The sequence below is a fragment of the Phoenix dactylifera genome, chromosome 12 (genome assembly GCF_051530095.1).
Source record: "Phoenix dactylifera cultivar Ajwa chromosome 12, Ajwa_hap1_PhDact_Kaust_v1.1, whole genome shotgun sequence".
Taxonomy (NCBI): Eukaryota; Viridiplantae; Streptophyta; class Magnoliopsida; order Arecales; family Arecaceae; genus Phoenix; species Phoenix dactylifera.
This window is the reverse complement of record NC_143201.1, coordinates 21,138,040-21,164,323: the sequence shown is the minus strand read 5'-3', so window position 1 is coordinate 21,164,323 and position 26,284 is coordinate 21,138,040. Positions and strand designations below refer to the sequence as shown.

Here is a 26,284-nt window from a genome sequence, read left to right as displayed (position 1 = left end):
TTAGCTTTTCTACAAATATGCGAAGCCTTATAAGAGTCCCGTCATCTTTTGTCTCAATTCCTTCTTGGTGAGATTGTCTCTGTAGCTCTATATGTAATTGTTCCATAGTTTTAGTTTATTCTATTAATAGTCCGCCGGAACAATAGGTTTTGATAAAAAGAGATTGGACGGGAGGTAAGTCAGACTATGATGGGTGGATTGATGTAGAACCTGAGATCAGGTGTGTTTGGAATCCCCCTTCAAATTGTGATCGCCAAGTAAATTCTCTGGCAAATAGAGTTAATACGTGGATCTCTTCCTGGATAGAATTATTAGATTACTTTAACTCTCTGGCAAAGAGAACTAAAGCTAATTTCTTACAGGTTTGACCCCCTCCTCCTCTTTTTTTTTTTTTTGGTACAACATCGATTTACACGCGGCAGGTGTAGGTGCAACCAACAAAATCTAGGCATACGACAAAAGGGGATTGCTTTCTGAGGGAGGCTACAATTCTCGAAACCCATAGTTTCTGCATCTGTCACTGTCTCTTTGCATATATCAGTATTTATCGCCTGTTAGCCAATCATCTCTGTATTGGATTCATGTTTTTCTCCCAGTGGCTTGCATGATTCAAGCCATTAGAGAGAAAATCATGAGTCTCTTCAGGGCCTAGAGCCAAGGTTGTAAACATGGCCAATGACAGTTTATGAACAACCAAGTAAATATAAGAAGAGCAAGAAACAAAATAAACCAATTCAGTCTGGATCCACAGAAGAACTTAAAATCAAAATAATTCCAACCTTATAAACCCTGCATGACCATCCAAATTCAAACGATCTTCATCCCTTAGAACATTAAAACTACATCAATTCATCAAAATATCTATACGAATCCAAAACTGAGTACCTCAGACCACAAAATCCTCGAATATCTTTTACTAGTTAGGAATTCGGTGCCACAAGAAGAAAAATCTCAACATTCACGGGGATTATATCAAGCCATTGCATAATCCATAAAATAACAAAAATAAAAAAGACTAAAATCTAAAACCATTGACCCAACCAACCATCCAGCACCTAAATCGCTAAATCCTAAAATCTGGGTATCCAGTAGATACTGAAATTTTAATGTGATAAAGGTCATGAACTAAAAATTCTTCCAAAAAAACCCAATAAAGTAATATCCAAAGAAACAGAAACAAAAAACTGAAAATTTAAACCGGTGAAATTCAAAATTCAGAACAGATGCTAAAAACATCAAGCAACCACCCATCTTTGCATCTAGATAGCAAAATCCAAGAACATGCCATCATTAAGCAGCTACAAATCTGATATATAAACTGCTATAAAGCTCAAAGTTTTTTAAAAAAATACCTTTAATTGGAGAGAAAAAAGAACCAAAAATTTCCGAAGGAGAAAAGAAATATTAAATACTACTAAAAATAGTACTATTAACTATAAATTTTTAGTAGTGACTTAAAATTCTAAATCAACTCCAACTATTAGGCATCCATAATGATTTTTTGGAAAAGATGGTATAAATGAGAAATACTATTAGGACGAGTTTGGTTTGAGACCGGAATTGGAATTAAAATGGATTGAAATGAGAATTGGAAAGATCGAATTTTTCGATAGATTTGGTTCATGATTAGAATTATAATTGAATTCAAATACTAAGAAAGAGGCCAAATTGGATTTTGGGGAATTGGGGCAGAGTCACTTATTTCTATTTCGAGAGCCTAGCCCCTCCAACCAAACATGAGTATATTTAGAAAATTTTATTGGTATGGGATATTTTAGCCGATTCAAACTCGTGCTAAGAGTACGGCAGTTTTGGATTTGGACACTAACCCGGGACTTTATTGGTGTGGGATATTTTATTCGGATTCGGATATTACACTTAACCCGGGACTTTGATCCGATTCGGCTGCACCGTTGCCGTCCCACCGACGTGTCAAAGCGCAGCTCCACGACGCTCCTTTTAAAAGTCTTAACTATTCTTTCCAGAACCGTCCTCGGCAGCGGAGGTGTCTCGTCTCTTCTTGTTCCACCCCGATTCTCAAGCGGACTCCCGCACCCTGTTCTTCTCGTCAATGGCGTCGGCGGTGTGGAGAAGGGCTGTCCTAGAAGCCTCGGGAGCCGCCGCCGCCGTCGCCGCCCCGTCCTTCTTGTGGTCGCCAATCCCTCGCCGGCGGTGGTTCTCGAGCGCGCCCCGGAGGTTCGCGGCGCTGTGGGGGAACGGGGATCATGGGAGGTTGGGGCTGGGTAGCCTGGAGTCGCGGTGGAGGCCCACGATCTGCCCCTTCTTCCAAGAAGATCTTCCAGTCTCGATCGCATGTGGCGGTGCCCACACCCTTTTCTTGACTGGTAATTTCTTCCTTCTTTTGAAGAGTTTTGTCTTTTTTATTTATTTATGATAAAAAAACACACACTGCAAATGAAAAGAAAAAGAGAATCTTTGGAATCGTAATGTTTGGCTTTGGCGCCAGCTTCGGGATACTTTTAGTGACCTGTAGTGAGATAAATTGCGTTAAATCTGTAAGAATTGTATCTGATATTCGATATCTGCTGTTTTTTATGATTTTACATCCAGGGAGCGTAATCGGTCTTTGAACCAATTGATTTGTTGGATTCGAATATCTTGTAGTTTTTAATTATATTCATTTATACCAATCCAAATCATGATATTCCAGTGAGACTGTGAGAGACGGTCCAGTCTGACACCCTGATCCTTCGATGCCTTTAAAATATGAAACATGAATAAATTTTCTTCAGGACTCTTTTCTTTGCACTAAGTAGTCAAGATTACAAGAACTTGGATCCGTGTATGGTCAAACAGTACGAATCTGAGATCGAGACAGAGAGAAAATGGTGGATTTTCTGATATCTTTAATGCTGTTACCTTTCTTTTAAATGTAGGTGAGTCTGAATTCCTCTTTGCTCAGTTGACATTGGATCTTCTTGACTATTTTGGGACTCCAGTTAGGCGGAATTTGGAATCTAGAAAGATGATTTCTACCACAATTGTGTTTTTGAGGACACTTACGAATAGAAAATACTGATAATTAATGCTTTTGTACTTAATAATTGGAAAAAGGCATGATTGATGCATTGTAGATGTGCAGGTCATTTATATATTACATTAAAACATCCTTATAACTTTGCCTGGTGTGCAAAGCACTTTTTATTGGATATAGGCACATTCAGCTCATTCTGCTATTTGATTCATGCATCTTTCGCCTTTTATCTGTGTTATTTTTTTTAGAGTTATCATTTTTTTATGATAATTTTAGAGTTATCAGTTACGCTAGCTTTATGACCACAATAGCTCCTGGTGGATATGGGATATATGTCTATGTCTATACACACACACACACACACACACACTACAGATACATACATACATATATATATATATATATATATATATATATATATATATATATATATATATATATATATATATATATATATATAGATATAGATATAGATATATATAGATATATATTCTGAATGACTATTTCATGGTTTATGAGGATATACATATTACTTTTGTAAGGAAAACTATGGTGATATGAATTATGGTTGTATATGTTTATAATGCTCTACTCCATTTGTTGGACAGAAAGTGGTCGTGTTTATGCAACTGGACTGAACGACTTTGGACAATTGGGTGTAAAATCTGTCAAAAGTCATACGCTAGTATGTTTTTTTCCTTGATCTTTTATTTCATTCTGTGTTGTACTCATTGATTGGCTACACATAGCTGTTGTTTCATGTAGCGCAATAGTTTCCTTGTTGCCTTCCACTTCTACTTGCATGTTATAGGTAGGCATGGTTCTCACATGCTACTTATAAAATTTGAAGAAAAAACAATGGGAATAACCTGCAATGGAGATAATGATTGAGATTCCTATAGTTTATATCGTTTTAGTATGTAAAAAATGTTATGTAAATGTGCATGGGATATGCCATGACATTTTATTGCAAGGTTCGTCGTCTCGGTACTGGACCTTGTACCGGTGCCATACTAGCATTGTGTTGGTATGGTATGGTACGGGATCTTTTCGGCATATCGAGTGTCTGTACGCCATCCATACCTGGTACCAGTACCGAACTGGTATAGTACAGTACGTTCTATATCACCTGGTTTGGTCCGGTACGATAAACCATGGTTTATTGCATTGTTGAGATAAATCTACAAATGGAATGCTATCCGTAGATGAAGCGAATCTAATTAAACAACTTATTTTTGAGCTTGGCCTCCCCAATAGCTCACTTCCATTTAACTACAAGTTATACGTGGCTAAGATTTGTAGGTATTGAATCAAGATTAGGTCCCTGACATTGGTTTTCAATGTTTGAAGGTTGATTGTTTAGAAGCTACGTGGCCTCCCCCCTCCAATCCTGCCCCCCTCCAGAAAAAAAAAAGAAAAAGAAAAAAAAATGCAATAACCACCAACACCAGCATCACCCATGAACGTTGGTTCCTTTTTCACAGTCAAATTCAAAAAATCTCAAGGTTTAGGGTGACTTGCTACTATATCTTGAGCTAAATGAAGGTCATATGCCTTGGTAGTTGCAGAAAATTTGAACTTGTATAGATAGTAGAATCTTGGATTTTTACAGAGAAACTTTTGCAGTTTTGAAATTAAGCAAATGAATACCGAATTAAGATTTATTTTGGCATTTTTTTATTGTATGGCTATCAATCTAATGTCAACCCTTTGACCCCTTCTTCTTTTTTTATCCTCTTTTTTTTTTGGTTGGGGGGTGGGGTGGGGTGGGTGGGGGAACGGAATATGTATCCTATGCTTTTTCAATTGGGTTGTGGACTAGCATTGGCAACCATATGGTTATGATTGATGTGTCCGATTAGTTGCAACAAAGTGTTGATGGTTATTGTTCTTGTTATGGAATTAAGGAGATGAAACCTATTGACAGGGCCTTCTTTTTTTTTTGTGTGACAAGACCTCTAGTGGTTGTCTTTTGCTGAAGGTCATGTTGCCATATATGATTGAAGACAATTTGATTGAGTAGGTGCAACAGCCTTTTCTTTGAGGCAAGCGGATCAAATAGAATAATCAAAAGGCGAAATGGTTCAGTGACTGAAGGAATCTGCCCTATTGCAATAGTGGGGCCACTTGGGAAATAGGGATGCATGTCCAAGTTGGTTAAACAATCAAATCGGTATCTTGCACTGACAGTTCTAGCCGGAACTTCGCCAATAACATACAAATCATGTGTTTCGAGTTTGGAAAGATTGGACATAATTCTTATCTAAATCAGATATGTCGACATCATGCAAGGAATATAATAATAATGTGGTATGTGATAGATGAAGAAGCACTAGTCTATAGGAAGAAACAAAAATCTCTACCTGCTATGCTTCTGTTGAAGATGTTCAGTATGTGAAATATTATCTGAGTAGTCTCTCTTCCATGTTTGAATATTCTAATTCTTCTCATGGAATTTGGATAAAGGTACTTTATTAAGGATGCAAATCATGTATTAGCTGCATATACTCATGCTTAACTTGGTTTGTTAGGAACTAGTTAGTTGAGAAGTTCATACATGTAAGTTGTCAGGAGCTCAAAGATACTCATCACAGAAAATTAGGTGTTTAGAACAAAAAATTGAAGTCCAAAAGAAGCATCTTCACAATTGTCCTTTTTTGGTTACATTATCAAGTCAAAAATCTGATGAGAGAAAAAAGCTGACAAAATGGCTGGTAAAGTTAAACACTAAATATCATTACTTGCTTGTGTCTCCTTTCCTGAGCTGTCCTGGTTTCTGGTTTGCTTTGTGGAAGTTCTTCATTGCTTCATCATAATTTTAGAACTGAAAGATATATTTATGTCGAGTCCTTCAAACATTCTATCCTAAATGCTTCTCTGAAGTCTTGTTGTTTTGCCCCCAATACCTATCTTTTTGCAGGAGCCTGTTGAAATTTTAGGACTTCCTGAAAAAGTTGCACATATTTCAGCTGGTTACCATCATTCCTGTGCTGTTACTGGTGAGAGAAAAAGACAACTTGTGAACCACCTTGCTTTCTCTTTGAATCGACTTTATTTGCAATTTTAAGTATGAGGTGGCTAAGTTACGTCCATTTCGTATTCATTTCTCAGATAGTAAAGAGCAAAGCAGTTCTTTTATTGTTGTGAACAATGGACAACAGATTAGAAATTGGCTTAGGATAACTTGGAAGAAATTTATTTGTATCCTTCTATAATACTTATGTATGTGTTCGTGAGAGAGTAATGGGTAAATTAGGTTCATTGTGAAATAAATTTCTGAGATAAACAAAGAGCAACATGGTTTTCTTTGTGTCTTATCACATTACAAGTATTTGAGTATGAACTAAGATATTTTGACGTGAATATTTAATATGCCTGATTATTTCCATTCATAATTTGTGTGTGTGTGTGCATGTGCATAGACCTTTATAAATTATATGTGCAACACTTTTGCAAGTTGTGACATTCTATCTTAATTGTAACAGATTTTGCACTAAATAAAGTTTCTAGCTTTTTCTTTAAGTTACTGTCAGAGTAAATTGACTTCTGCATGTTATAACACCTCAGAAAAAAAATATTTTTGCCTGGTATATAGCTCTACCAGAACTATGCTGTTTTCTAAATTTTTGTATAAGCCGGAGACTAAGATTTAAACACTGGAGACCTACTAATTGAAGAATTTCTTCAGGCTTTAAATTTTTCAAAAGACCATACTACTGATGAGTTAACATCATTTATTAAAGAGGTTCTTCAGCTGAGATGTAAAGAAAGGAAATTCATGTCACACCATTTTACATTGTGATATGAACACCCAACAAATTAACTTAACCTCTACGGGACTGATCACAAATTGAATATGGATTATGGGGATGTTGAACCACCAGTTATAGTCATGAGTGTGCTAAAAAAAAATGAGTTTTTATAGGAACCGAGAGTGCAATTTTTAATGATTTTTTTTTTTAAATTCCTGATATGAGCCTTTTTTTGTTTGTTTCATCTAGATTAAGTTTATATTGAGTATACAAATTTTCCATTTTCATTTAAATTTTTTCCAGCTCATTTATTGATTTGATTTACTAGATGAATTTCTGTCTGCTACTAGTTCTCTAATAATAGACAATAGGATATCTCATTCTTGGTTCTTTTTTTCTGATTTTTTTTTTTGTGCTGATAGAAAATGGAGAACTCTTCGTTTGGGGGAAAAACTCTAGTGGGCAGCTTGGTCTTGGAAAAAGTAATATCCTCTTTACCTTCATGCATACTGATGCATTGGTTAATGGTGCTGATCTTGCTATGGTCATGGAATTTCATTTTCATTGTTTTTATATAATGATATTCTGTATCTTTTCAAAAGCTTCTGAGACTGCTATAATCAATTATTAAAATTGCTCACCAATTTCTATTACAGATATCCTGAGAGGCAATGTGATTCGCTGTTTACCCATCTCCTTGATCTATTATACATTCCTTTATGATCAAGGTTTGCCGAATCAGTACTGGGATTTGTACCCGTCGGCGATCGGAATGGGATGGTACGAGTCCGTACGTACCGTTTTGAGGGCAAACTATTATTTTTTTTTGAATTTTTTAAACTGAAGTCAGCACATGATTTGCCAACTTCTACTGTAGCAAGTCGGCAAACCGTTTGCCGACTTCTCTTTAAAAATGACGAAAGAATAAATAGGGTCCCTGTTTTCGAGCCCTTTCTCCCTCTTTCTGAGTAGCCTCTTTACCTCTCTCTCTCCCCCCCTCCCTCTCCTTCTATCTCCCTCCCCTTCCCTTCCTCCTTCTCCCTCTCCCTCCTTGCTGCCCTCTCTCTCTTTTCCTCTCTCTCCTTCTTCCTCTCCCCCTTTCTTGCTTGATTTCTCAAACCAAATGGCGGAACTGTGCCGGTTTGGCCTCGGTACAGTTTGGTACTTCTCGAACCGGGTGGTTTAGGTTGGCATCACCTTCTTTGTTTGTGATTCTTTAAGGTTTATTGATATTCTAGACTCTGGATTTATTGATTGATAATTATCTTTGCCATTAGATCTAACTGGCAACATGAACCTTCTTGATTTTTTCAAAAAAGAAGTATCTGATGTTAATTGTGATAAAATGTACATATCTATTCCTGCACTATATCGAATCTATTACTCCTTGGAAGTTGCTTGTCTCAACACGAGATGTTATCAAAAACTTTGCAAATTGCAACCAAAAGCCAAATTGAAAATATTGCCTAGAGGACTTGTTCCCTTGATTGCTTTTACTCATCATCAAATGCATGGCTGTAATATGCTTATTCAATTTCCTTTTGTATCTTCAGTCAGTATCCAGACTGAACCATTAATAAAACAGGAGCTCATAAAAGCCTCAAATTGTGTGTAATAGATATAAGCTTAAATCATCTTTTCGAAATACATATCATTTTGAATTGAGTAATATGTGTAGAATGAAGCATCGACTGTCAAGGGGATAAACTGCAGAAGTCTCACTAAACTATATTAAATTAACATGGCAAGCATGATAAATACTAAACTCCCATTTTACCCTTAAAATCGGTGAGGATACTCCTTGACGGTATCTTGGCTCAAAACAACAGTTGTTGTTAAAGTCTTTGAAACCAAAAGCCAAAATAATTATATTGTCTTAGGGTACTTGTTCACTTAATTGCTTTTATATTTGAATACATCATGCGCTGCTGTGCTATGCTTATTGAGTTTCCTTGTAATGGTCAGTTGGTTTTCAGGTCCAGCCATAAATGAAACGGGAACTCATGAAAGCCCAAAAGCATGGATTGAGGATCTGGTTGGTATCGGTTGCACACCGGGCATCTTGGATCAGATTGGGGATTGACCCATCTTGGAACCGGTTCGGACCTTGAAATATGTAGAATTGGGCTTTCCCCATTGGTATTGGTAGGCACTGACCTGTTGTACAAAGCAGGATGGGGACCGGCAGCAATCATATGGATTGATGCTAGTCGGGACGTGCATTTTCACCGTTTTTCCCTTTTTTAATCCTTTTTCCTGTTGCTATTTGAATAGGAAGAGGAGGAAAAGGGAAAGCAGAAAGATAAGGAAAACAAAGGAATAAAACAGCAACAAAATTATCAGAACAAAAAGAAAAACATCAAAAGCCTCACCTAACTTAAATTTATGACCTAAATAAAAATAAAAAACTTAAACAATAAAACACATCAAAACAAAGGAAAAAACAAGAAAATGAAAAACAAAAAAAATTCCTCCTAGTAGCTATCATGATGCCAATGCATCCCAGCTGGCAGTATGAAATTGTCCCGTTATTGTGCCCACTGTTCCCTACTTGATATGAGCACCGGGACAGGGACTTAAACCTTGCTTGAAAGGCTGTGGTATATAAGGATAAATCAGGAATCATCTTTTCAAAAGACATTTTTCTGAAGCAGTGTTAAACCTAATTATATTTGGTTTCATGATTGTCATAGTGTTATAAAGGAGAGGATCAACACTAAAATGCATAATTTTGAGATTAAAGTATGGAATTGAAAGGATCATTGGTATGGAAGGCTCTAACTCATGGAGGTGAATTATTTAAGGAGCAGAGCATACAGGTATTTTCCAGTGCCGGGTAGTAGGAGAGGGAGACATGGCCTCTCTCTTCCTCCGTGCTCCATCTTTATGCAGTAACTCCCCTGCGCCCCCCCCCCCCCCCCCCCCTTCTCTCTTCTTTTTCCCTTTCTGTGACTGAAGTATTAGAGCAATATACCACCTCGATTACAATTTTTCTAATGGATCCATCCACATGTGACCTTTATGGTTGTGTTGGAGATTTTTTGTCTATGTCTTAGGATTTCTTCTTGATGAGATGGCTACTATCTTTCACAAGACTTGTTGTTTTTTTTTTTAAGCTTACATGCAGAATTCTGAGCCTATATTGAAGATTGAAACATTGCATCGCATAATTTTGTACATTATTATTTTATTTCTGGCAATTTACATTAATTTTTTACCATCTAATTTTTCTGATCTACATCAAAGTTTGAGCCTGGTCCTTAGAGCCATTGTGTTCATGGCAAGATAAGATCATAATTTTTATATTTTAGTGTCATGCTTCATTACAATTTATTAGGTACTATTTCTTTTTATCAGAATTATTCGTAGCATATTCTATGATCATTTTATTTATTTATTTTTGTTATCTTAAATTGTGCAATTTCATTGACAAGTCATAGAAGAGACTGTACAAATATTGACATTCCATATTGCATTGTAGGGGCAGAAAGTATAGTCTCCACCCCTATTAGGGTTGATTGCTTGGTTGGCATCCGTGTGCAAGTAGCTGCATTGGGTTTGGAGCACTCCATTGCCATCACAGGTGATAAAAGAAAAAACAAAATTTTGATATGACCTAATTTTTCTAATTTATGTCTACTAATTTGGTATTTTTTCGATCATTTGTTATTCTTCCCCTATAGATGAAGGCAGTGTCTTGAGTTGGGGAGCAGGTGGCTTGGGTAGACTTGGTCATGGACATCAATCCAGAATTTTTGGATTCTCAATAGACTCAAGGTTTGAGTAAGAGAAATATGTGAATTATATACTATGCTGTGACTTGATTTCATTGGTGAAATACCATCTTCTTCTGTAGGATTTTTTTCTTTTCATGGTGAGAATTATTCCTTAAACAATGAAATGATGAACAGCAGTGTTCAAAATCTAATTTATGCAAATGAATTGGTAAAGTTGATCTTCTCACTTCTTTGATTTTTTTTTTTTAAAATTTGATGGCTTCAAGAACTACACATTCCATTTACTGCAGAACTCCAATTATCTACCAGGAATTTAAATTATCTGAAGATAATATTTCCTTCATTCTGATTCTACAGTGACTGTACTCTTGACAATTGAAACTACTGAGAATACTAAATTGCCCTCATGCTCAAATAACTCAAAAAGAACTTAAGATGTCTATATATTCTACTCCAAAAATACTTGATTTGTAATCAACAAATAGATGGAAGAAACAAAAAATGACCCCAAAAATGTTTCTCAATGACCTGTGGACATATTAATTTTCCTACACAGTGGAAGAGTTGTCCGCTATTTGAGCTTGTTTTCTCATATTAGTCAGCATCCTCATATTTTCCATAGCTTAGCTTGGAAATGCTTGTTATGTGCTCAATCAATATATCCCCTACCATTGATTTGTCCAATTTTATTTACTTCGCCTATCAAGAAGTCCAATGATGACATCTTACATTGCTTTCTCAACCATCTGAAAAAATGATCAAAATCCAAGGATTAAAGTACCTTGTGCACCTCCAGTGCCATTTTGCTCGTTATTGTGCTATGACAAACCAGGCCAGTCACGTGGCCAATCACATGCCAAGACTCGAGATAAAGAGAATGAGTTCTTTCTAGCATGGAGTGACATGGATGATATAAGGATACATAAATTTGTACCGTGCCTATTATTTTGCTGACATGGTACATGCTGTATGATAAGAACCAGTGTGGCAGTATACTTTGAACCATGGCATGCCGAACCGGCCCATACCGGCCGATACGAACCAGTCCGGCCAACTACCGGTATGCCGGAGCCGTGGAAACCGGTACGGGCCAATTCTGTGCTGGAGATGAAGAAGACGAAGAGAAGGAGAGAGAGCATGGGGAAGAGAGGGAGGGAGGAGACCTGTGGCCGCCGTCGTGCTCCCGCGGGTTCCCCCATCCTCCGCCGGGCTCCGCCGCCTTCCCCAGCCTCCGCCGCCCCTCCGATGGCGGCCACAGGTCTCCTCTCTCCCTCTCTTCCCCGCGCTCTCTCTCGTTCTCTTCTTTTTTTCCGGCTCCGGTGGAGAAGAGCTGGTCGGTTTGTACCTACAGGATCCGGTACGAACCGGAGCCGTATTGGTCCGGTTGGCAACTGGTACGCCTACCGGATCCGGTACGGCGGACCTTGCTTTGAACCATGGTAAATTCATGTCTTTTTTTTTTTGCATATATACCCGTCGAAAGTTTCTGTTTTGTACATATGACCCTGTAGTTTTGCATTTTTCATAATGCACTTTTGTTTTTGCCAATCTCCATCAGGGGACTGTAGGGTAGTTTTATTGTTCCCATTCAAGGTTAACCTTTACCCGTTATTGAATGACTCTAATCACTTTTTGGGTTGATAGCTGCTAACGAAGGAATGGCAGGCATTGGTTTAAAATAAAAATATTTGAATATTTGCACAAAATGCAACATGACGGGGTTGCACATGCAAAATCACCATTTTAGTGCTCAATAGTGTGCTCATAGAGAGTTTGCACATTAAACCTGAAACTTATGAAGTACTTCTATTGAAGATCAGTATCATAGGCAATGCCTGAATCCTATTTTCTTTCTTTCATTTTTCCAAACTTAGGTAAATGAAAGCCTCCTTCCCCATGAGGATCACTTGGATATGATCATGGTTGTAAGTGGACATGGTGTAAGAAAAAAGATATGAAGGGATAGTGGAAGGATTCTAACCTCCCTCTTGATATGATTCAAAACTAGTTATTTTTGGAGAGGGAAATGGTTGATCCATGATAGCAAGATGGTGATGTTCTCTGTTAATCTCTCAATTGTGAGCATTTTTAAGATTATATTATTATTATGTGCTCTGGCCCTCCCTTTCTCCTTTTTGTACTAGTCCTAGCATGAACTTTGCTGTCGTTGCAAGGAGCTTTGCATTAAATTTACTAAAGTAAAAAAGCTTAATGATTGGCATGGTATAAGGATACCTTAATTCTTGAAAACGATGATGGTTGATCTTGCATCAGAATCTTTAATAAACCATTAGACCTTTGAAAGAGCCTTTTTCTGCTGACTGTTATTGCACATTCCTTAAATCTATTCCATCTTAACTTGAAAGCCTTTTTTAATGGCTCATGTAATGTTTATGTACATATGAATATCCTTTTTCTCTTTTATGCATTATTTGTTAGGGTGACATGCGTCTAGTGTCTGGAAATTCTCTTTGATTAGTAAAAATAACATTGTTTCTTATCATACAGAATGATATTTAAAGATCCATTTATGCAGTGAATATACTCCAAGACTAGTCAAGAACCTTGAAGGAGTTAAGGTACTTTTGTCTGGAAATTTATGCTTGATGTTTGCTTCTGAAGAGTTAATTTGTTGTGCATCAGTGATTTGTTTACTTATAAATCCATATGTCTAAACATGCATTTATAGGTCAAGCGTATTGCTGCAGGAATGTTGCATTCGGCCTGCATTGATGGTAAATTTAACCAATTGTTACCAAATTAACAATTCAAGCATGGTCTATTTCTATTTGCTTAATCTCTTTCCTTTCTGTAACTTACTGATGCACATTCAGAACGAGGTTCTGTCTTCTTATTTGGGGAAAGGACAACTAATAAACTGGTATATTTGCTAGCCACATGACCATATATCCATTGTAGACTTGTAGTGCTTTGTATAAAATTTATTTTCATATCAGCTTGATTAACTAACTTTTTTACTTTTCTTAAATAATAGAGCTTTGGAGCAGCAAAATATGCATCCACGCCATATGCTGTTTTAGATCTTCCATTTTCAGAAGAAGTTGCTTGTGGTGGTTATCACACTTGTGTTGTGACAAGTACTTTCTGAAACCGAATATCAGAATTTCATTTTTAATTTTTTTTTTGGAAATTCCATGCTACAACTTTTTTGGAACCATAAGTTAAATTGTCTTGTGTGATGAGATTGCCTATATGCTAGGCCTCTGTTGGTCATACGGTCTTAAAAACTATTTATCCATATGGGTTATATATGTATCTTAGTTGAGTTTGACTACCAACTATTACTCTCATCTGGGTGATGTTGATGGATGGGGTAGTCGTGAGATGCGAAAAGTTGAAAATGCAAATTTGCTAGTGTGAGAGGTTGAGAGCAAATGAGAGAGAAGCACCTATAGAGCACCAGATCAGTTTGTGAATCTGTGGAGGCTATGGATGATTTTAAAGGTCTAAAGCAGGGATAGGAGTTAAGAGCACAAATTGGAGTAAGTAGGTGATTACTCATAAAATAAAGGTTAAATTTTAAAGAAAATGAGCTCGAAGGTGGAAAACTGATGCTAAAAGAAGGCTGTGCCACTTGAAGCTCATATGTACCTAGATGTAGGATTAACAATTTAGCATTATATCCTTTATGCATGAGGATATGCTTCCTTACCTTAAGATACAAGAAAAAGAAGATAGAAGATAAGAGGAAAGGAGAGGTTGGGATCAATGTCGGCGAAACCGGTACCGGGCACCATATTGGTTTTCCAGTAGGATAAGTTGGTACGGGCCTGTGCCGTGCTGTGCCGAGCCCGTACCAACATAGTAGAAGAGGCGGGGGAGAGAGGAAAAGGGAGAGATAAGGGGAGAGAGGGAGGCCGGTGGAAGGTGGCGGAAGTCTGCGGAGGGCCGGTGGAGGCCGGAGGGAGGTGGCGGAGGGCCGTCGAAGGCCGGTGACCCAGGCAGAAGGCAGAGAAAACCTCCACGGCCGGAAAATAGGGCGGATGCCCTGTTTCGAACAAAACAGGGGTCCGACCTTTTTTCTTATTTCGTGATTTTTTTAGCGAAGTCGACAAATCGTTTTCCAACTTCACTTAAAAATTACGAAATAAAAAAAGAGTCGGATCTCTGTTTCAAAAAGAAATAGGGGATCTGCCCTGTTTTCCGGTTGTGAAGCCACATAGCCCGGAGGAGCGTCCTCCATGCAGTTCACCGGCCTCCGTCGGCTGGCCTCCACCACCCCCTCTCTCTCTCTTCCTTCCTCTCCCTCTCCCTTTCTCCCCCGCTCACTCTCTCTTTTCTTCTCCTCCTCCCCCTCCGGCAACGGATTTCGTTTTCGTTACCGGAACCGTGGCGGTTAGCCGCCGGCACGGCTCGGAACCGCCTGGTTCGGGACAGTTCCACCAACCCTGGTTGGGATTGTCCATGCTATTTTTAAGGTTGTTATATGATTTAGTTCAAGGGTAGAAACTAGAAAGGATAAGAGTTTTCAAGATCAATGAATACCATATGTGAAGCATGGTCATAGAGATTATGCTTTTGAGAAGTAGCGTGCTTACAAATAAAGTTAGCAAATGGGAAGCTTTCAGTTAATATAACATGATAGCAACAATGTTCCTTAAAGGAAAAATTCAAGACAATATTTGAGTTGAATTGGAATTGCAAAGAGACTAGGATTAGAGGGACAAGCAATTTGTTTAAACTCTGTTAATTTGTTTCAGAATTTTGCAACCATGCAATGTGTCAATTGTCAAAAAACCAAAATATGAATTAAATAACCAGGAAGATATGACAAATGACCAAGTGTGTGATGCCAAATGCCAAAGGTTAAAAGAGGAGGAAGAAGAAGATGCTTACTTATATGAAGGTCCAGAAGGTCCTTGTTATCAAGTCTCACAATATAATTTGAAATTAATAAGCATAAAGTAATGCTTCTAGATCTAATAAGAATAATATAATGTAATAGAGCCACAAGTTGGTTGAGAGCATGATGTTTATGACAACCTATGGAGCATGAAGCGTAGGAAGAGAAAAGGAAGGAGGTCCTAGATTTGATTCTTTGGTGTAACAGAGCATTGATGTCAACAAAATATGCCATTATATTTGAAATCTGAAGTGGACCTGGCAAAGATGAACCAGGCTCTAATAAATGCACAATGAGATGTGGCTGAATCAAGAAACCCAAGTCTGAAAAATATTTAGAATTGAAAAATGTGATCATGATAATATTCGAAGTGAATTAGAGAATAGGCAATATGGCTAAGGATTGTTTTTAATGTTCAATCAATTATTTTAACTGATCAACATGCTAAAGAAGTGGGTAATAGGCCTCCTTATGGTAGTTGATTGTTTTAACTGAAGCTTCCTTCTAGAAAGCATGGTATGAATTGACTTTCAATGAGATGCACGAGAGAATAATGGTTTGGTAGAACTGTGATACTGAAGACAAAAGTGAACAATGAGGGTATTGGTATCAATATAAGGATGCTATCATAGCCTTGATATGGCTTCATGGCCCTCATCCTTGTGTTGCAAGAGTAAATGCAACATCCAGATTACAAAGAAAATTCGCCAATTGTTGAGAGTTAAATACCCCCCTCCCCCCTCCTCCGAAAAGAGAGAGAGAGAGAGAGAGAGAGAGAGAGAGAGCACTTTAAAAAGGAGGGAAGGGGAACAACGAGAGGCAATATTCTTCAAAAATGTACAGATGGAGACCTCTGTTTTTGGTGTCCAGAGGGTGCGAACAGCACCAAGCAGGTTATGTGAAATGCCTCAAGGTATGCCTAAAATCAAGGATTAAATATCACACCCATGTAGCTTGCAGCCACGTTGCGTACCATGTTGATGGTGTTTTTGTGCTGAGCCAACAAAATGGGTCTGTGGAGGCTGAAATTCATCACCTAATCAATGAAGGAAACCAATGGTTTCAAACTGGAATGAGAAGTGCTTCATTTAGGAGCTATACTAGCTAATTATTGGGTATGTGAAGGGAAAAAAGATGATTTTGACTTGGTGAAAGGGGCTACTTTTTTGTTTGGAAGAGGTGGATGTTGGGGGAGGAGTTGGATGTTAAAAATGGATGGCATGATTGGATATGCAGTTTCTAGCCACCATCCAGCAAGGGCATGGAGAAGAAAAATTGCTAGGGGAAGGAAAGATTTTTTGAGCAAATGGATCTTAATTCTAGATGTATCTCATAGAGGTTGCAAAACCCTTATTGCTTCACAGAATAAGGCAACAGAGAATGAATATGTCATTGGATTTTATCAATGCTCTAATAAAATTGTCTAGCAATGAGTCAAACATGAATAAAAGATTATCTAATTCTAAACATCCATAAGTGGAGATGAGCATGAAGGTATTATTTATGTAGCAAATTTTGAAGATCTCAGAAAAGGCTCAAAATGGGCATTGATAACATATTACTTGCTAAACAGGTCATTTGATAAAAGAATCAAGCACGCAATGCATATGCAACTAATGGGAGCAACAAACTATGTACAAGATACATAGTTGATCTCCACCATGGAAGACAGTGTCCTATGAGACAAAAGATTAAAAAGGAAAGCCATATATAATATGTTGACATATACCTGTTAACAAAACAAACTTAGATTGTTTAGCTTGGAATTGTGGAAAGAGTTAGTAAAACATTTAATCAAAAAGGATGTAGCCAAAATATTGATTAATGGTGAAGAAGAATATATAGGGCAGGCCCCAAATAATTTGATTCTGCTTGCTAGTGTAGTAATTGCCATGCATCTTGGTTATGCTGCTGTTTCCTGTTTGAAATTGTAATATATCTCAGTATGCAGGTATAGAGCAAATAAGGTCAGTGGATGGAATCAGTGACTCTAAATATCTCATTACAAAATTTATCTACCAACAAAGTTCTGATTAGCTGTGAACGAGAAAATTGCTTCTATGTTTGCAGTCTGCTATGCAATTTGTGACAAAAAGTGCTATCTTTTGAAACTTCAGTACAGTCCTATTTATACAACTCATTATCACAGAGTTTTATTATCATGCCCTAAAGATTCCTAGATAAGTAGTGTTGTATCTGAAGCTAAATGACTTCTAATATGTCTCTCAAATAAAGTAATTGATAGGATAAAAAAAATCTATTATTTGATTCGAGCAATACTATAAAATGAGAAATAGAATTCGGCGAACTAGTCATCATATGCCTTTATTATCATTCCCTGAATTTCCTATTTATGTAGTTCTGTATCTGAAGCTAAATGACTTCTAACATATCCTCTCAAATAAAGTAATTGATGGGAGAAAACAACTGTATTATTTGATTTGAGCATATTTTGTTTTATTTTGAGATGTCAAGAGTTAATTCAATTACTGGTGCTCGTATTTATCATATATATATATATATATATATATATATATTGTAGAATAAGTACTAGGTTCATTTGCTTCTTTTGATTAAGCATGTCTTTTTTCTATATTTATGGTCTCCTACAATTTATTTTTTGATTGTTACACTTTCCTTTCTTTCTTAGCTACTGAAATATAAACAGCAAAAAGACTGTAAGTTCATAATTATTGCATTTTACAGGTGAAGGAAAACTATACACATGGGGATCTAATGAGAATGGCTGCCTTGGTCTTGGGTATTAACCTTATATTATTTTCTTGGAGCCTTCTCTGACTTTTATTAGTTGAATATAACTATTACTCCAACATCTATAATTACTAACTGATAAATTTTCTTTCTTATGCCAGTGGCACAGAGGTGGTCAAAACTCCAGAAAGTGTTGAAAGTTCTTTTCTAAAGTTCCCTATAACTGAGGTGAGTACTGCTTTTGTTCATTCAACAGTTTCAGTATGCAACAAATAATCTTCTGCTTGCATTACCGTGATCTCATTTCTTTCAGAAATGTGCTTGTTCCCAGGTATCTTGTGGTTGGAAGCACACAGCTGTCATTTCTGGTAAAGTATTTTTTTATAACAAATTTAAAAAACCAAAAATAATGCTTATATCTTGTGTATGCTTTGCTTTTTAATTGTCCATGTTCTGTGATCTCATTTGTTTTGTGGTTCATGAAGTTATGCTAGTTTTTGTCAATTTGTGGTTTATACGGATCCCTCCATACTATTTTTGTTATGCTAGGTTAAGTTCTTTGTAATGGTGAGCACCTGCAAGTCATTTTTCACTTCTCCAATTGTACTTGGTCATCCCCTCATTTCAACCTTCAACATGTATTCTTAGACCCGATCCTCTTATTGTTCATCATGAGCTAATGCTGCACTTGTTCAAATTATCTTAAGCAATCTACCTTTTGTCACTCATTGTTGCTATCCCTAACCTTCTGTGAAAGTAATAAATTCTAACTCACTTGTAGTTTTACCATGCATCTATCTCAACTCTCAACATCCTTAACTCTACAAGACTTAGTTTATGCACAGATTCTTGTGAGCATAACCTTGAAGTGGAACAAGTTTATGTTATATTATGCTAGGTCAGTGCACATCAATATGATGGAGCAACATGTGTCATGTTTTTTAACATGATAAACAACTTGAGTAGAAGTCTCAGTAAAAACTTGGAACTCAGGACAATGGCTTTAAATCAAATGCAATCCATGGGTTTACAAGTCCCTTCAGCCTACAAGCTAAACCCGCAAATCCTATTATGTTGGTTAAGAATTGCTATTTTGTTGGTAGAATTCCATCTTTGCTGGAAAATCTCAACACCTCAAGGTAACAAAAACCTTGACTTATCTACCCGATAATATTATATAGTTGTAGATGACACACCAACTTTGAGAAGAGTGGGGGAGTGGGTATCCATCACATGGACTATCATATTAACAATGGATTTATGTGCTAGATCTACATGAATGGAGCTTCATTGCTCTAAAAGCCAATACTGTCTCATGACTCAAAATTATCGATACTACTTATGACATTCATCCCCTATCATGAATCAAAAAGGATAAATGCTACCTTTTTGAAATCTCTCAGATCAAGAAGGATCTACCAAGATGGAGTGCTTACATATGAGCGACCAAGCGAGAGGGGTTTGTGGCGAAGAGGAGATTGCAAACTACCGGGTGGCCACTAGCAACTCGGGTGTGTGAGGTTAATGATCATCCCTGCCTTCACTAGTGGCTAACCGAGATGGGGGTTTAGATGGTGCTAATTCTCGGATGGTGCTAGTTCATGTAGGACATGTTCGGGCTTGTTTTTGGAGAAAATATGCTAGCCATGGAAGTTCTATCTGATCAGGAAGTTTCTATGCCATCGGTGCTCATGGACATTCATTGCCAGGGAATTCAAGCTGAAGTGGAATCTCGAACATGAGTTCCACTTTTGAAGATGCCAAACAACATCCTAGGATTCAGATTTTGCAGTGAGCAGGATATGCTCAAGGTACGGGTCGTAGGACAGTGGATGGTTATGAGCCTAGTGCTTTCTCTGGAAGCCTAGTGGTTGAACTTCATCACTTTGGTGGACACTATCAAATTGGGAGTGGTATGGATGTGGTTGCCAAGGCTATCATAGGACTGTTGAGATATAAAGTAGTGGCAGGGAACATCGCTTGTGGCCTGTGGGTGGACCTGCGCACCGAGACTCTAGTAACCGAGCAACTTACTCAGGTGAATTACACCAATGTTTCAGTTCTACTGGATCCCATGAGCCCTCTCATGCTCAGGATGCATGTTGGGCTGCTGGAGACGGGGGTAGAAAAGTGGCAGTAGTTCGTGTTTGAGTGTTGGGATAGTGTGCTTTAGATGTGGCTGAATCATCCATGACCAAGCGAGCCACCCCTTCTTGAAGGGCCAAGCCAGCAAGGTCATCAGCCCGACAACATCTTGTTGGACCAACAGCAGGTGGAGGCAACATGGCAGCAACCAGTGGTGAGTGTGGCATCTGTCGCCAATTGATGGCCAGTGGCCGGTGGCGATGCCAATATGGATGCAGGTGTCCAAGGCATCGATGATGAAGGAAATCGCTGAGTCTGAGTGCTGAATCGTCTTGCTCTGAATTGCTAAGTTCAGCTGATCACTGCCTTACTTGAAGAATGACTTGAGGCAAGGCAGTTGGTCTCCACTCTCAACCATCGATAGATAGCTCTTGGTTCTTTACCCTATCTTTTGTGTTGGTTCCAGCTGGCTCATTTGTTTTAGGGTCCGCAACACAAAACTCAGGTGGCCATCTGAAGTTGAAGCGGCTCGGATTGGAGGATAGCCCTCAACTCTGCCGGCACAAGAGGATGCCTCTGTTAGCGCCGACATAACATCTGCAGTGCAAATGTGTTCCATTAAGTGTAAGCAATGCTAGGATCTTTGGGGTTTAGCCATGCAGCATCAACTAGGGTGGTTCATTCTTCCACTTTCATGCTTTGGTGGCTATGAGGTCTACTCCAGCAACACCCTCACTGTGCTCGACTCCCCAACCAGGGAGTAGCAGTCTCTGGTATCTTCTGGACAGCGGTCACTGCTGTTGGGCTTAGTGGGTTAGTTGAGATGTCGGCCTCCAGACCAAGGGACTGAGCAGGATCACCATGTTCTCAAGTGGCCCTTTGTGGGCATGTAAAATATACCACACACTTAAAAGTGCAATCTGAACTATTCTAACTGATCGATCCTCAGATTGAGTAGACACATGCATTAGAATTGTTTGATCAATGCATCTACCAATATCTCAAGGACCCATGACAAAAATGTCCATAACAAAAATGTGCTATCTGTTTGGCACTACCATGTGAATATCTATTTATTCTGTATGCCAAATTATTACATATTTAGGGTGCTATATGTTCTTATCCTTTTGCAATTCTTGACTTTTTAAAAGTACTATTTACAGAGTCAGTCCACTAGAAGATGCTTGCAACTTTCTATATGATGCACCTTTCATTACTGCCATATTTGTTCAGACACCGTATTATGCCAGAACATTTTTATTAATTTCTTGAACTTTTTCTGATCATTATAAAAGCTCCGCATCCCATTTCCTAAAGTACTTCCCCCCATCTAATGTTCGAGTCAGCTCTCACCCTTAAAATTATTTCAAGAGCTTTGACGTTGAAATAACCATTTTAAAATGCTGACATTCAGGTGGCAATATCTTCACATGGGGGTGGGGAGGTGCTAGTGGAACATTTTTTGAAGATGGTCATTCGTCTGGAGGACAACTAGTAAGTTTTTTAAATTATCTTAATTACAACTATTTAACAATTTGAATCAATTTCTTGCAATTACAAAAACCAAGAAATTGATTACTATTGTGATCATACTGCATACTGTATTCACTATCTTTAGTTTATTTGTGGCTTTGTGCTTTACTTCATCAAATCCATCTAATTCCCTTTATTATATGTTCAAGCAAGTAGGTACCTTAAATAAACCTTGGTCATGAAAGAAGAGGAAGGTTGCAGGGTGCACATTCAGACTGTGTATGGAAGATTTTAATTATAAAATCACTATTCTATTTTTTTATTGATATAAATTCCTTGGAAATGTGATTTTTAGAAGCAATTAACAAGGTATTTGGTTGTTAAAAGGAGAAAGATCTAAACTGGAGAAGTATAAGCATAGCGAGGGGAAATCATGCACTTGAATAATTCTATCCAGTAGAGTTCTCCAATTCCTTGGTTTTAGGAATTTTATGAATTTCAAGTAAATAGTTGTACACGTAGATTTGTAGAATCATACTTCATCATTTGAAAAATGTGAAATCACAAGTTATATTGGGTTTGAGTCGATTTTTGCATCAATCTTATATTGATTGACTGCTTCTATTATATTGTTGCTAGCAAATACTACTGTTTTTAGTTTTGGATCTTCCAAAATCATTCCTGCAGTAAATGTGGAGTCATTTTTTTCTGATTGTTCTGCAAAAAGTTTCATTCTCTTCATAAAAAAGAGGAAATTTTATGGTACACCTAAACACACCCTCAATAAATTGATCATTTTTTAGGATTTTTTGCATGAATAGTCTTCTAAAAATTTAAATTTGCATGCATACCCTTTTAAAATTTATATTTATTTATGTACCCTCATAAAACACTATTTTTGCACAAATACCCCTAATATAACGCCTCTTCTAACCCCGTTAATAAAAATCATATTTATTTTAATTAAAAATAAAATAGAATTTTGTAATTACGTTTTTGTCCTCCATCACGATCGTCTTATAAATATTTTTTTGCACATCTATTCATTAAGGGTATTTTAGTCATTTTAATTTGAAATTGTTAATTTTTTAACGGCATTAGATGGTATGGTTACATATACAAAAACAAGGATAAAAAAAGACATAATAGCAAACCAAGTGTTTTACGAGGGCATATATGCAAATATTAATTTTGGGAGGGTATTCATGCAAAATTCGATATTTAGGAGGGTATTTATGCAAAAAAATATTTTTTTTATCATCAAGACCTGCTAGTGAATTTAATGGCCCTAATGAGATGTCTAAGAGAAATCCGGTCAAACAATGCTTAGGGTTTTTTTACCATGTTATATATAGGCAGAATCAGCTTGTTTTTGCTATTTTATGCAAGAGAAGGAGCAGGCGAGCTCTTTGGGTTCACAGCTGAGTGTCAAGCTTATAACAGATGATTATCATTCATTCAGACTGCTTCATACACAGCTGTTGAAAATCTTCTTCTATTTGAATGTCAATCCTTCAAGTTTCATAGTGTTATAATGTCCTGTTTAATTTAAATTTGATTTTTTTTTTAATTCTTGAGGCAGCTCTTTTCTCGCATATATTGTGTTCGCTTCATGCTGGTTTTGTCCTGTGAATACCAACAACCGATCAAATTTCAGGGACATGGAAATGATGTTGACTACTTTGAACCCATGATGGTGAACATTGGTCAACATGTCAAAGCTTTGCATGTGTCATGTGGATTCAATCACACTGGTGGAATTTTTGAGTATAATGAATTCTGGGAGGATTACAGCATTCCTACAAGCTACACCACCATTAAAAGGCAATTGCAGATATAACCTTCTCTTTGTATCTACAGATCATGTATGTAGAGAAAGCAGCCTCATGAGATAATATGATGTGTGCCAAGCTACAAGTACCCATGTAAATTAACTACTCTCTGCATGAGTAATGAAAGAGGCATAGATTTTTATGCGACACATGTAGAACTAGGAATGAATGAAACTTCCGTGGTGTGGTTCTTGCAGATTTTCATCAGACTCAAAACAGGGTATCCTTAGAACATGCAATGCTGCTGTGCAGAGGTGGGGCAGTCTTAATAATGTCATTTTGGCTTTCCATTTCCTAATACCTATTTCTACTTGTGTCAGCAAGGAGTGTGCCTGTCAGGAGGGGATGTTCATTCATTCCGAGAATTAGCAGGACAAATACCTAAGCATCCTCTAAATTATCTTAATGGCCAGTGATAGCCATCCTTGGTATTTTTGGGAGGATGCATTCCTTGACATGCTGGCGACAGGTTTATCCTGATTGCCGAAGTAGTGCGGTGATCGCCGATACCTGGGGAAGAAAGGGTTAGCAAATCGGCGAGTAAGGTCAAAGAGCATTGGGGCTCAGTTATAGCCACTGTTAGCCTGAAACCAACCCTAGATCTGGTGATTGATACTGAAGCTTCCTGTGATGTCCTTGGGTCAAATGACCTGACGTCTAGATGACATGACGAGGAACTAGAAGGCAAGCCATCGATCAGGCCAATAATGCTTAGGCTTAAACCTTAGTGGCCATAATTCAGCTCATAGACAGACTTGCTAATGTATAATTTTCTCCTGGTTCTCCAATAGCTTTACATAACCAAAGGCTTTATTTGATAAAGCGATCTCAAAATTGAAAGTTTAGCTTTTCTGTGGTCTCCCATCTGTGGTTTTTCGACAATCTTGAGCACTCTAGTTTGGAGATCTGGCTCATGAAGGACAAGTGTTGAAGAAAAGAAGTGTCTCAGAATGTCACAGACAACAACCTTGTAGCAACCAAGGAAAGAATGGTGATTTGATGTTTAGATTCCAAATGACTGCACTACAGCAATGGATGAGTCAACACGACTGGAGCAGCAATGAAGAAAATGCAAGACACCAAGAATGGGGTGATAAGCCTATCTTTCGGTCCGGAGTAGGTTTTTTGTGACCTTTCATCATACTTTGATGAACTGAACTCTAACCAATGCCTACGGTGGCAATAGCATTACCAACCAAGAAATATACAAACTTTTTTAAAATAGAAGTACAATCTGTAACTTGTCCCGTAGCAGGACTGAGAATAAATAAAAGAAGATAAATTTGCTAGCGTCGTCAGAAGAGTTTGTACTATATAATGGTGGGCTCATGTTTATCAGAAAAAGAAATGATTCCGATGATGGAATGAGCAGCCTTTTAGAGAAAAATCTGGATCCAAGCTTCTGGAAATCGTCCAATTAATGTAATACGCCAAAATAAGATGATAGTTCCACCTAAATGAAAATTTTGACATCAAGAAGAAAAACTCCCTTAGGTAGGCACTTTTCCTTGCATCTTAAAGAACACAACAATAACCTGATTCTTTATAACCATATGGGGGGGCTTGCCTCAGTGGTCACACACCGTGGAAACTAAAACGAAGGTTCCATATATTTGACCATAACCTGCTTTTGTCGTGGAGCATTCTGAAGAAATATTGTGGTCCGATTTATCTGTTGTCTATTTTATCGGATGTATTCGTACAAGATGTGTACTATCCGTACATTTTATCCAACAAAACAAGAGAGATAGAGAGAAGGAGAATGGGATCGCTGCACGATACTATTTGTCATTGTCCGCAAAAGGGCAGGGAGAAGGAGCGGAGGTGCAGCGACTCGCGCTCGATGAGCCACCGGATGTGGAGGAAGTCTTGGACAGAGCAAGGGAGCCTGAGCGGGCCTGGCGATTGGTAGCCGTAGAGCTCTTGAGCCTCGTTGAGAAGGTTGGCGAAGAGAGGGTGGCGGAGATGAGATATGGGGATCATGAACTTCCTGAAACCACCATCTCCTTCTTCTTCTTCGAGCCCCACGCGCACCACCAACCATCCCTTCTTCACCTTCATCCTCTTGTCCCCCGGCATTTTTTCAGTTGTATGGGAAGATATGGAAGAGTTTAATGGAATGGGAGGAGATCAGATGGAACTCTTGGCCGATGCTGGTGACTTTTTATAGGAGGGAGATTCAGTGTACTCGATACGCGGAATCCGCAGACCAGATTCTACCTCTAATTTTTCATTAATGAGCGATGATATGGCCGACGGTTTATAAGAGCCATGCACAGATCCAGTCTGCGGCACCGCAGAGTGATCTGGAGCGCTCGATGGCTGTTACCAGAAGATGAACAGCGTATCAAAGCCTTGTATATCATACACAGCATATCGTATTTGACGATCGTTCATGCAACGAGTGCTATATATGCAGCACTTTGGGGTGCAAACAGCTAACCTGGATCCTCCCATAACCATAGCAACTTTTACTCACCGAATCTCATTGTTTCCTTTTATTTTTAATCAAATAAAAATGGCATTACGTACCTCGCTCGTCCAGACACGTGTGGCAAGTGTGGAGATTGACTCTCTTCATTAAAACCTTTTCGACGAACTCTTATTCACTAAAACTGGGGAATCCAGTCGCTTAATTCCTATTTGATTTGTTCGTTCCCCTTCACTCTATTTTACTAGAGAGAGAGAGAGAGGGATCAAATGAAAACATGTATAAAAAAGGATATTAGTGCAGTGATGTAGAAGGGCAATGTTGGTATTATCCATTTCATTATTACATAGGTGTGCAGCTCTCGCATCCTGTGAGGCTTTGTTTCCCTGTTCATTTCAGCCTA

General features: G+C 38.0%; 1 protein-coding gene across 9 annotated transcripts; it reads left to right on the top strand.

Annotated features, from left to right (window-relative positions):
* Positions 1-1,976: 1,976 nt before the first annotated feature.
* On the top strand, positions 1,977-23,597 carry RUG1 (Regulator of chromosome condensation (RCC1) family protein). 9 transcript variants are annotated; one of them, XM_088709005.2, is made up of 15 exons: positions 1,978-2,345; positions 3,604-3,680; positions 5,916-5,994; positions 7,170-7,229; positions 10,229-10,330; positions 10,431-10,524; positions 13,021-13,063; positions 13,174-13,219; positions 13,319-13,365; positions 13,480-13,582; positions 18,055-18,109; positions 18,222-18,288; positions 18,374-18,428; positions 21,560-21,639; positions 23,201-23,597. In XM_088709005.2, exons 1-15 carry the CDS (start codon positions 2,072-2,074, stop codon positions 23,456-23,458), a joined length of 1,440 nt encoding a protein of 479 aa, XP_088565131.1. In that variant the 5' UTR covers positions 1,978-2,071; the 3' UTR covers positions 23,459-23,597. The 9 variants fall into 9 exon arrangements, with proteins under 9 accessions (XP_088565134.1, XP_088565131.1, XP_088565135.1 ...); XM_088709009.2 differs by lacking the exon at positions 23,201-23,597 and adding an exon at positions 21,828-21,996; XM_088709006.1 differs by having other exon boundaries at positions 1,979-2,345; positions 18,392-18,428.
* The last annotated feature ends 2,687 nt before the right edge of the window (positions 23,598-26,284 follow it).